This window comes from Colletotrichum scovillei (genome assembly GCF_011075155.1).
Source record: "Colletotrichum scovillei strain TJNH1 chromosome Unknown Contig00013, whole genome shotgun sequence".
Lineage (NCBI taxonomy): Eukaryota > Fungi > Ascomycota > Sordariomycetes > Glomerellales > Glomerellaceae > Colletotrichum > Colletotrichum scovillei.
In genome coordinates, this window is record NW_023336271.1 from 590,826 (window position 1) to 602,451 (window position 11,626).

At 55.8% G+C, this 11,626-nt stretch overlaps 4 protein-coding genes across 4 annotated transcripts; 3 read left to right on the forward strand and 1 right to left on the reverse strand.

Moving 5' to 3' along the window:
• Positions 1 to 1,677: 1,677 nt before the first annotated feature.
• HER10_EVM0001399 (alpha-L-arabinofuranosidase B) lies at positions 1,678 to 3,198 on the forward strand (the record flags this gene model as incomplete). Its single annotated transcript, XM_035471147.1, has 3 exons — positions 1,678 to 2,520; positions 2,665 to 2,874; positions 2,962 to 3,198. 3 exons carry the CDS (start codon positions 1,678 to 1,680, stop codon positions 3,196 to 3,198), a joined length of 1,290 nt encoding a protein of 429 aa, XP_035325857.1.
• Positions 3,199 to 5,350: 2,152 nt separating this feature from the next.
• On the forward strand, positions 5,351 to 6,517 carry HER10_EVM0004990 (uncharacterized protein; the record flags this gene model as incomplete). The annotated part of the gene is made up of 2 exons (XM_035474616.1): positions 5,351 to 5,584; positions 5,666 to 6,517. 2 exons carry the CDS (start codon positions 5,351 to 5,353, stop codon positions 6,515 to 6,517), a joined length of 1,086 nt encoding a protein of 361 aa, XP_035325901.1.
• A 345-nt stretch (positions 6,518 to 6,862) lies between these two features.
• HER10_EVM0011461 (uncharacterized protein) lies at positions 6,863 to 7,406 on the reverse strand (the record flags this gene model as incomplete). The annotated part of the gene is made up of 2 exons (XM_035480894.1): positions 6,863 to 7,107; positions 7,175 to 7,406. The coding sequence occupies 2 exons, from the start codon at positions 7,404 to 7,406 to the stop codon at positions 6,863 to 6,865; spliced, it is 477 nt and encodes a 158-aa protein (XP_035325974.1).
• A 2,341-nt stretch (positions 7,407 to 9,747) lies between these two features.
• On the forward strand, positions 9,748 to 11,124 carry HER10_EVM0006123 (phosphotyrosine protein phosphatase). Its single transcript, XM_035475718.1, has 3 exons — positions 9,748 to 10,212; positions 10,308 to 10,399; positions 10,491 to 11,124. Exons 1-3 carry the CDS (start codon positions 10,071 to 10,073, stop codon positions 10,761 to 10,763), a joined length of 507 nt encoding a protein of 168 aa, XP_035325917.1. The 5' UTR covers positions 9,748 to 10,070; the 3' UTR covers positions 10,764 to 11,124.
• The last annotated feature ends 502 nt before the right edge of the window (positions 11,125 to 11,626 follow it).

Consider the following 11,626-nt stretch of genomic DNA (forward strand, 5'->3'; position numbering starts at 1 on the left):
AGGCATGGCTCAGCGCGTGGCATCACTGGCCTCGTCCCATGATACTCCGTCGTGCTTCTCTTGCCGATCTCACGCTTGAATCCAAACGTTTGCATTGCTTTCTGTGATTGCCAATTTGTCACTAGGCAGCAAGAATTCTGAATGATGCTGCTCAATGGTGAGACATGAGGACAGCAGCGGCTACGTAGTCTAGTACCTAATCAAAGTTGCGATGTGAGGTTATTGGATAGCTTAATGGACGCGGGGTAAAGAGCCCCTCGGCATTCGCGCCATGGCGCCGGGACGTGAGCATGGGGATCAGTCTAAATGATCCTTCTCCACTACTAGAAACCGTCCGTCAATCCTACTGAGAAAGCCGTTGACGCAAGGGAGGTCAATAGCTTCATGATTTGCCACCCCAAGTCGCAAAAAGCTGATCATTCGTTGGCTCGCTTGGAACCGTTGCGCTTCTCCAGGAAGCGCTTATTAACAAGCCTCCTTGGTGCGTCAAGGACACGCTGGAAACACCGAGGGGTTCCTTGGTTCGTGAAATAAACGCTCCAACTTTCAGATGCTTCAAGGTTAGACACGTCAGGTAGCGTGAGCTAAACATACAAGGGAGGGAGCTCACGTGAACCTAACCCCGGCCCAGAATACGGGCCGACGGCGGGGTAAAATGGTTCGTCTTGTCTTTTTCCACCCCTGTCTCCGAGTCTGGGGTCGCATCTGGGGTTCTGGGGTTTGTCCGCGCGGCCTTTCTTCTTTCCCCAAAGCCAAGGCTTTACGAGTTTCTGGGGCACATTGACCTACTCACTTGGCATCAACTTGGCATCAACTTGGCAACATGATGGGGAAACCAGGGCCATGGATGACATCTGGACCTTCAAAACGACTACCGCAAAGATGAATGGCAGTTGAAGGCTTGGTACCTGATGCCGAGGCGCGTGTGGAGGACGCGGAGCGGGACGCAACAGCCAAGCAAAAGCCAAGATCAGAGGCTAAAGCAGGTCGGGCGTTCCGGGGAGGTTATCGATGTCCCGCAACTAAGGTGACTGGGCAAATGCTTACCTTTACTAGCTCCGATTATACCACGATTCCATCAAGCCCCCTCCCCTGACGTACTGCGTATACTGCGCAGGACGTGGGAGAAGAGATGTCGCTCTGACCTTTACCGGACAGCCGCACCATATGCCTCTCCATCGGTCCATCGCTTCATTTCCAGACTTACCACTCTCCAGTGCCGGTCATCCGCACTCTTCCCCCGCACTCTAGAACCAATCTGGCCACCCTCCCCGCTGCCCGCCAGCACCAGAGTCTTCATCGGAGAAACGACCCAGACGCATGCCATCGAATCCCACTACGACTCGAAGCGCACGTATAACACCAGTTCGGAAGGTCGTAATAGCGCGGCATTTGACATGCGCTCTCTGCTCATTGGAGGGAATTCTTAGCGCTTGGGGTTCTCGTGCGACCCTTCATCCAGTATCACAGACATTGTCAACGAAATGAGATGAAGATGGATCACAAGGAACGTGCCATCGTGAAGCACCTCACGGTGTTTAAAAGACACACGATGGCCCCCGACTTGTCGGATCATGAGAATTGTCTCCCCAGGATCTCACAGGCATTCACCTCGTCAGTGACAACTCCCCTCTCGTTCTCCGTCAGCAAATTCAAGGTCGTCCCTCCTCCTTCGCCATGTTGTCCAAGCCAGTTCGCGAGCGCGGCTACGCCCTCGGCCTCGCCCTTGTGGCCACAGGCTCCCTCGTCTCCGCCGGTCCCTGCGACATCTACGCCTCTGGCGGCAACCCCTGCATCGCCGCCCACAGCACCACTCGCGCCCTCTACAGCGCCTACACCGGCTCCCTCTACCAGGTGAAGCGCGGCTCCGATGGTGCCACAACCAACATCGCGCCCCTTTCCGCCGGCGGCGTCGCCAATGCGGCCGCTCAGGACACCTTCTGCTCCGGAACGACCTGCCTCATCTCCGTCATCTACGACCAGTCCGGCAAGGGCAACCACCTAACCCAAGCCCCCGGTGGCGCCTTCAGCGGCCCCGATGTCAACGGCAACGACAACCTCGCCAGCGCCATTGGCGCCCCCGTCACCCTCAATGGCCAAAAGGCCTACGGCGTCTTCGTCTCCCCCGGCACGGGCTACCGTAACAACGCCGCCGTCGGCACCGCCATCGGAGATGTGGCTGAGGGCATGTACGCCGTCCTCGACGGCACCCACTACAACGGCGGCTGCTGCTTCGACTACGGCAACGCCGAGACTAGCAGCACCGACACGGGCAACGGCCACATGGAGGCCATCTACTTTGGCGACAACACCGGCTGGGGCTCGGGTGCCGGCAGCGGACCCTGGTTGATGGCCGATCTCGAGAACGGCCTCTTCTCCGGCGTCAGCCCCGCCAACAACCCGGGTGACCCGACCATCACGAATCGCTTCTTCACCGCCGTCGTGAAGGGAGGTCCCAACCTCTGGGCTCTCCGCGGCGCCAACGCCGCCTCAGGAGGCTTGACCACGTACTACAGCGGCGTGCGGCCCAACGCGTCGGGATACAACCCCATGAGCAAGGAGGGCGCCATCATCCTCGGCATCGGCGGTGACAACAGCGTTAGCGGGCAGGGCACCTTCTACGAGGGTGTCATGACCTCCGGATACCCCTCCGACGCGACGGAGAACTCTGTCCAGGCCAACATTGTCGCGGCCAAGTACGCCACCACTTCCCTGAACAGCGGCACCGCCCTCACCGTCGGCAACTCCATCTCCCTGCGCGCCACGACCTCCGGCTACACAGACCGCTACCTCGCACACACCGGCTCGACCGTCAACACCCAGGTTGTTACCTCGTCCAGCACCACGGCTCTCAAGCAGCAGGCCAGCTGGACCGTCCGCACCGGTCTCGGCAACAGCGGGTGCTACTCGTTCGAGTCCAAGGACACGCCCGGCAGCTTCATCCGCCACTACAACTTTGAGCTGGCCGTCAACGCCAACGACGGCAGCAAGCAGTTCAAGGAGGATGCTACCTTTTGCACGCAGTCTGGTATCAGCGGCACCGGCAGCTCGTTCCGCGCGTGGAGCTACCCTACCACCTACTTCCGCCACTACAACAACCTGGGATATGCTGCGAGGAACGGTGGTGTTCACACTTTTGACTCTGCTACTTCCTTCAACGCGGATGTGAGCTGGGTTATCGCTACTGGCTTTGCTTAAGTTGAGGATGGTAATGGGGCGAGAGAGAGGATGGGATTGTTCTGACAGGCGGGCAAGGGGTCAGTCGGGCATACCACTTGTTGGGACGAGCCTGTGAGATGTCTTGGGAATAGTTCCTGCTAGTCTTTGATGCATTCAAATCGACCCTTGGGCTTCATTGGTATCGTACACTTATTTAAATCGATGTCGCAGCGGCCAGGCACCGTGTGATCTTACATAAGTGTTAGAAGGATTGAACTCTAGACTCCCAATGTCGCAGCGGCCAGGCACCGTGTGATCTTACATAAGTGTTAGAAGGATTGAACTCTAGACTCCCAAACAGACTTCGAGTTCACACCACTTGCCTCAAAAACCCCTCAGTGGTGCTGCTGGCTTTAAGCTTCAAGTCAGATGATGGCGTTGGGTTTACGATGACCAACCCAGGCCATCAACTTGATGAAATCCACTCATTTGTGCATATCTTTGCCCCCGGGCACGCTCAGACCAGCGACTTAGAGAGCTTGACGTGGCGGTGTTATATGTTGGTGAAGCATGCGAAGTCTCAGACCCTAGATTCTATGATCTAAGAGCATTCACAATTCAGAAAAGCTCACAGACTCTGCTGTACATGCCAATGGGGTGGCCATCATGCCTCGCGGGAGGGCATACAGCCTCGTTGTTAGGCTTCTGTAGCTCTTTTCTGCACCCATCTTATGGCTTAAAATTGCAGTGAAGGAAGTCCGATTCGTTGATGTTCCCAACCCGAACCCTTGCGGAGTTGACGGGTCCGCACATCACTGCATCAGTGGTGAAACATGAAAAGAAAGGTTAGATCATAGTTGGCATAATGGAATGTAATTACATAGTGAGTTTACTTTGCAATCTCTCGACCTGTACCGGTGTTCCACTCATACAAGGGCCGAAGCGCGTCACATACTTACATGAACTTGCTTTTTTCTCTTGCAGAAAGGCTGTAGGATAACAATTTTCAGTATCCGAATTGGTGTTTTCTGAGTATTATGCGATGTGCTATCGTCATGTATAGGCGTCTAGCATGTATAGGCAGGATGGGGCAATGCACAAGATCGCAAAGCCACAAATGGGTTCAGCAGTATCGACATCTTAGACGCCGACAACTGCCCCACATGTCCCCGGCCGGGTCTTGCAATCTCGGAGCCGACGAATCCTCACCTTAAGGTAGCGCGTGCGTGGGTAGGTAGACACTCTCTGAACGAGACGGGATACTGTAGCAGGAACTGCGACGGTGAGCCCTTTGCCTAGATAAATGAGTATTTTTTCGCTTTCAAATTAGACAATGATATCATGGCTTCGCACCTCTGCCGCAGTGGACAAAGTCTGGATTCTCAGAAAGTGTAGATGATGGGCGTGAAGAAGCTTCAATACCGAGGGATCCGAGTCAGGAATCAAATGCCAATTCAGCCCGACTCTCCGATGGCATGAACCTTGTTGATTCGACCGAGGCCGACTACAGTCAGGCTTCTCTCTTGGCTCTAGAAGAAATTTCATGGAATCGAAACTTTTTCAGGGGGGGTGACGAACAACCTAAAAGGCTGAGCCGAGGTCCAGCAGCTTCGCCCAGACTTTCCATGACAGTGCAGCACGCATCCCACGCTGTGACGCCAGGGCAAACAGGCACCCTGCTACCCAAGCACTAACAAAAAAGCACCGAACCCCGTTTAGGGAGTGGGGGTCCTCCGTCACTTATCGCTGCCAATCGACGATAATTTGCCCTCGCGCTCCGACCCCAACAACACCAACAAACGATCCCAACCAAAGCGACCGGGGGTGTGGGTGCGAGGCCCGCAAAACGAGCTCCGTGGACCCGGTAGACAAGCGCGCAATCCATATCCGTACGGAGTACTTTACATTTCCTTTCGAAATTTAAATCCCATCACCAACCCATGGCGACCTCCCTCCTCGCCCAATGCTCAACCACCCTCTGGTGCCACCTCCGTTCCCTCCCCCTCTGGGCCTTCGTCCTCGTCGTCCTCCTCCTCGGCGCACTCCGCCAGCGCATAGTCCCATCTTCACCGTCTTCTTCTCCGACCAGACGGCGACGGGCAGCACCGGTCGTCGCGGATAAGAAGACGTCCGCCTCCTGAAGGGCCTCTCTTACCCAGGAGAAACACCACCAGCAAAACAGACACACAATATGGCGTCCGCAATCGCAAAGGCCTCGCGCACCGAGGCCGACTTCGATCGCGTCCCCGTCCGCGTCGTCCGCCTCATCCGCCTCGCCGGCGCCAGCGGCCTGGCGTACGCCGCCTACAAGATCCACTGGCGCATCGTACTCGCCAGCTTCTTCACCGGCCCGGGCAAATTCAGCCGCATCCTCATGCTCATCTTTGCCCTGCTGAACCTCAAGAACATGCCCTTTGTCTGGACCGTACGTTAACCCTCCTCTCTCTCTCACGTCTACAGACAGAAGACAAGAACAGCCAAAAAAGACTGACACATCCACAAACAGTACCGAGTATGGCACGCAATAATCTACCACCTCTTCATCCGCAAATCCCCCCGCCTCGGCCCGCGCTCCCTCTTCCGCCCCATGATCTCCCAGTCCCACGCCCCCATCACCGAGATAGACTACAACATCCACAAGTCCAACTCGACCTACTTCTCCGACCTCGACGTCTCCCGCACCCACCTCTGCACCTACCTCCTCCGCCCCGGGTTCCGCCAACTCACCCACAACGCGACAACAAAACTCGTCCTCGACCCCAAGACCTCGAAACCAGCCCGCGGCCCGCTCGGCATCATGCTCGGCGCCGTACACTGCTCCTTCCGCCGCGAGATCACGGCCTACGCCCCCTACGAGATGTGGTCCCGCATCCTCTCGTGGGACCGCAAGTGGCTGTACATCGTCACGCACTTTGTCCCCAAGGGCACGGCGCGTCCTACCGAGTGGCTTGATCCCAAGTTCGGCACCGCGCGGGTCCGGAGGAACACCGGCGGCGACGCGAGCAGCAACAGCGCGGACTGGGAGAAGAAGATTTACGCCACGGGCGTGAGCAAGTACGTCTTCAAGATTGGGCGGTTGACGGTGCATCCGGCCGTCGCGCTTGAGGCGAGCGAGCTGCTGCCGCACAGGCCGACCGAGGGCGGATGGCAGGGCGGCGAGAACGGTGTCGGGGACGAGAGTGTTGATTTGAGTGATGTCGCGGACGACGGCGCGTGGGATTGGCAGATGGTTGAGAAGAGGCGGCGCGAGGGGATGAGGTATGCTGCGCAGTTTGCTGCCATGGATGATCTGCATGGCTGGCTGGACGGCGCGGATGGCGGTGACGGAAGTGCCTTGGGCAAATTCGGACTTGGATAAGACGAGAGGAGATGGCGGGATTCGTGATACCCAATAGACTTGGACGGTATTGACATTGGATGAAGATAAAGAGGGAGGCAAAGACGCGATTGTAGATGATTCAATCTGGGATATAAATGTTTTTTTAGGTTTACATTGCCACTAATCAGCTGATAGAACTAGATATGCATGCGCGTACAACTACAACAAGACTTCCATGGTCAGGTGTGCTGGCTATTTCTCTTTTTCCCGCTAAACTCCGCAGTCCGCAATCTTTCCTCTTGCATTGGATACATCAATTACAAGGGATGAAGTGAAAAATGTTGTTCAAATCAAAGCCACAACTGGTAGGTGAGAAAGGTGAATTTAGAGAGCGAACGCAGCGGCCGCGGCGATGGCTCCAGCCCAGCCAGCGACCTGGGCTCGGCCGGCGGCGGCTGGTGATGTTGTAGTGGTGACCGCAGCCCCTGTTGCGGTGCCGCTGCGGGAAGAAGTGGTTGTGCCGGAAGCCGTAGTCGCGGCAGCGGTGACGGAGCCAGCCGAGGCGGTGCCGGAAGATGTGCCTCCTGCGGCGACCTGGGCGCAGATCTGAGAGGCGAGCTGGAGTACCGCTGGAAGTGTGTTAGCTCTATTGTTCAAAGCTTGAACGTCTTTCTCATGCTTTGTGAGAACACATACTGGCCTGATCTGTCGAGCTGCAGCCGGAGGAAGCAAGGCAGGGCACGACCTTGGCTGTGAGCTGCTCGACCTTTCCGCAAGAGCAGGCAAAGTCTGTGATATCGCAGTTGACAGACTGGGCACCATCACGGATGCAAGTGACCGCGCAAGTGGGAATCTCGGCAACAAGCTGATCGATGGTGTCGGCAGCCACGAGGGCGGCGAGGATAGATACGACAATGGTGTACTTCATCTTGGCGGTTTGCTGTGATCCTTGGAGGCCGAGGTTGGGTCGAAGTAAGTTTGGGGTGTCGAGGTGTGGTGAAGTGGCTGATAAGGCGGGTAGGAGCAAAGGCAAAGTAGAATAAAGTAGCAGACCGGTTGTGAGAGAGGACGAAGTGGTCTTTTAAAGAGCATTGAATGAGACGCCAAGACTGTGGCATCAACAGCAACCGGTCGCCGGAATGGCACAAGCTCATAGAGGTAAACCGCCGAGAGCTCCAAACGTAGCCAAGACGCGGTCTACGTCGGCGCGCCGTAGCTGTCTCGCACCCCGGATCAGGCAAGACGACGGATGGGGATCATGGCACAGTGATGGGAATTATTGGTGAGGCATTCAACCGAGCGAGCCAAAACCCCTCAGGCAGCTGCTCACTCGAGCCTTGTCATCCGTTCTGTGGCAGAACGTCTACTGTCAGTCTAGAGATGATCGGCCGCCACACCTCACTTGGCGTGAAGCCGCTGGAGCTCTCATCAAATGCACCGCTCGGACTGGCTCGTTTTGCAGTGCTGTCTAGTAGTCGTGGCGCAGGTGCTAGTCTTCCCTCTGACCGTGAACAAAGGCGGCTAGAGGGGATTCTGGGTCAGTCGATAGCATCTATCCTCCATCCTCCGGTTCCGAGCTGTGGTCGATCTTCCGCAAACGTCTGCGCGCGGAAACCGAAGCGCAGGCAAGGGCCCTGGAGGCTGGACGAGCCGACCAGCTTGAGGTTTGAGATTCTCTCTTGTGAAAACGCTGAAGTCTAGACTTTTTCCGAGTAACTGTTCATCTCTCCTGACGAATGCGCCCTCAAGGTCTCAGATACATGACGTTGACGACCAGTTACCTGGGTCTTCGCTCTGAGGAATGCAGGCTCAGGGGAAGTTGGTTAAGCTCATCCGGCATCAACTAAGCTTCCCGCAGGCCCCTGTCACCTGCAGGTCGGAAAGAGGAAGATCAGACGCTTGTCCAATCGAAGTGCTCCATTTATGTGTGCAGGGAATGCACTGAGAACACCTGCATTAGCCGTCCGACGCTTCTCGCATGGTGTGTGGCCTGTGTTCCCGTGCCCTCCCGTGCCTCGAACAGAATATCGGACGAGTGATTGCCAGTCTCTGCGAATTATCTCGTCCAGTCGCACTTTTCAGCTATCGGGGCAGCGGCCCTTGGTGGAGAGAAATGCAATCGACCACAAACGTAAGATTGGGGGATCATGAGTCAAGCATGATCAGACGTGAAGAACAACCGGCGTGGTGATCCCGAAGGTGTAGCTATCAACCGGATGACCGAGGCCGTGCGTTCCGGGTCTATTGGCCATGCGAAATTGGTTTCTTGATCCTTTTCGTTAGCCTCGCAGACTCTGGTTGCACACTCTTATCCACCAATCGACCAACATGGAACGTCTAACTCTAGCAGACATTCGCGCATTGTGAGCCGCTAGCTTCATTGTGTTTGCCTAAGCGGTGTCTGCCTTGAGCAGTTCCTTCTTCTAATAGAATGCCATTCGACCTTCAGCTGGAAAAAGCCTTCATCCTGGTGGCGAGTGGGAGGCGCCACGAGGATTCTCTCACGTTGCCGTGCGCTTGTAGGAAACACATTACTCGGAGATATGATGCCAGACGGGCAAGCAATTGGTTGTTCCGGGCCTCGAGTCTCCTCATGTTCAGGAGGATTGGCATGTGTCAAACCGTAGCGACAGTCTCAAGCTGATCGTTGCTCCATACACTCCCGTTCCCGTTACTAACTTGCCCTAATCCGAGTAGCAGTTTGAAATCTTTCGTGAGCTTGGCAGGCGCCCGACCCGGTGGGTTGCTCAGCGATTGTAGAGCATAGGAATGCAAACGGAGTGCCGGGCAGAAGATTGGCGGCGAGATCAGGTATCGAATCCGAAGCCGTTAGCACGTGGCATGTTGATTCGTTCCTCGCAAATCGCCCTCACAGCGGCCGTGGAGGTTCACCTCTATCATCGACGTCCACTTGAGGTGGTCACCGTTCTCAAAGTCGATTGCAGCCACGCATGCTGGACGATAATTCGAAGTCAATGACTGAGACGGGTGCACGGCCGAAGCGGGCGCCCGCCTTGTTGCTCGACCGTAGACTGGAGATTTTGGCTCTCGAATTGGAGCCATCCCAACTTTGTTTCCTCGGCACAGCTATCGAGGCACAGAGCCACTTCGATTTGTGAAATGGGAAAACCTTCCCCAGTGGTGCCACGATTCTTGCCCAGCTTCGCGTGGGTAACATCGGATTGTCTCGTACTGGGGCTCAGAAAGCATAAAGTTGGTTGACGGCGAGCTGCCAGGCTCTTTCAGTCTTACTTGCAGACAAGTGCAAAGTTAAGTTGGCTAGAGACGAATCGCAAAGCATGCGAAATCTGGTAGCGAGCGATGTATATGTAAGTCGGGATGGGCAAGGTGGTTGATGATAAGACGGAATCGCTGGCTCCGCGAAGAAGTCGGTGACGAAATGGCGGACCCACCTACAGTACCTGCCGTGCGAGATCTGATTACTCAGACACGGTAGGTACGCCAGTGCCCCTCCATCCCAGATTGGCGGCCGCGGGGCAGTCGGACCTGAACAAAGTCCACCTTGGCTAAAGGCGCGACAACTTCCACTCTCCTTCACATCACACTCCCCCCAGACAACTACGGAGAAATCATGACGGAACAACCGGTATCAGTCCTCTTTGTCTGCCTCGGCAACATTTGCCGCTCAACAATGGCAGAAGGCGTGTTTCGCAACTTTGCGCAAAAGCCTCAGTACAAGGGCCTCATCTCAAAGGTGGATTCCTGCGGCACAGGTACGAAATATGGCGGATACGTCATGATGAACCCAATTCCTCTACCAATTCTTGTGCGCAAAGCAAAGCTGACGCGGTCTTTTGCGCAACAATAGCGGCCTACCATGTCGGCGATCCTCCCGATGACAGAACCATGGCGACGCTCGAAGACCACGGCATAACGGATTACTACCACGCTGGTCGCAAGGTACGATGGTGCTCCCTCTCTCACAGGGTGCGCCCGGGCGGATCTGAAGAGAGAACAGACTTGCTGACCGTCACGCTTCCACAATGTGCAGGTGTCGCCCTCAGACTTTAACAAGTTCGACTACGTCTTCGCCATGGACCGATCCAACCTACGAGACCTTCAAAACCTACAACAACGAGGCCACACCGATTCAAAGGCCAAGGTGATGCTCTTTGGCGAGTTTTCAGGAGGACCGAGGTCGGAGGTGGTGAACGATCCATACTATGGTGGCGATGAGGGTTTTGCGAAGGCCTATGAGCAGTGCACACGGTTTTCGACCAACTTTTTGAAGCACGTCTTCCCCGATGTCGACCCCAAAGCATAGAAGGACCGTGGATTGCGATCAAGGTGGAGAGAAGATTGGAGCCAAAAGGCGAGGGCAAACGGTCGGCGACGCGCCGCGAAACACGACTTGGGGGCGGCGGTACGCGTTGCAGCAGGAATCCGACTGGCTGCGGCCAAATAAGGACTTGTCGTTGACGATCATCGCGATCATGGTAAGGCGTCAGAACAGGGGCGAGAGGGGTGGGTAGGCCATTGAGAACAGCTTGCCGCGCTGCCGAAGTGATTATGCTGCATTATTAGAGAAAGAAAGGTAGAGACAGGAGGAGCATTTAAGCGTGTCTTTGGTTTGATTGATTCCACAGCTACAAGATGCACATAGAAGATTAGATTCCATGCAGTTGCCAGCCAATGCAGGTGCAAAGTGCAGGACAACGGCAAGACGGCCAGATGAGGATGGAGCCGTAGACGCCGTTGAAGACAACTCGAGAGGTCGAGGTGCCTAAGCGAAATGGATTCGGGATGTCGGCTACGCGCAAGCTAGCGTCTTTGGCGGCGGCAGCAGCTACTTGGGCCTTGGCAATCACACCAAGATTGAAAAGCACTAGGCGGGCCGAGGAAAGATTTTGGCGTCCGTACTCCGTATTACCTGGACAGATTCGTGGATGAGCTCAGAGGCTCTTCAGCCCTACCAGTCCAGTAGACACGTACAGGAGATGCCGCCGTACCTAGGTATGCTATGGTAGTGTGCTGCCCGATAATGGGAAGAGCAGCTTACCTACACCGTCGAGGATGACTGCACAAATGACGGCGGACGAACTGCTTACGGCAGATCCCTCGAGGGGCTGTGGTGTTGGATGAGGTGCGATATTTCGGGATCCTGCGCATTAGAAGTAGTGATGCTGA

Bases quoted from the DNA above. Each gene is read 5' to 3' on its own strand.
- HER10_EVM0006123 (XM_035475718.1), top strand. From the start codon at position 10,071: ATGACGGAACAACCGGTATCAGTCCTCTTTGTCTGCCTCGGCAACATT. The intron at 10,213-10,307 runs GTACGAAATATG...GCGCAACAATAG, and splicing joins GGTGGATTCCTGCGGCACAG to CGGCCTACCATGTCGGCGAT. The intron at 10,400-10,490 runs GTACGATGGTGC...CACAATGTGCAG, and splicing joins ACTACCACGCTGGTCGCAAG to GTGTCGCCCTCAGACTTTAA.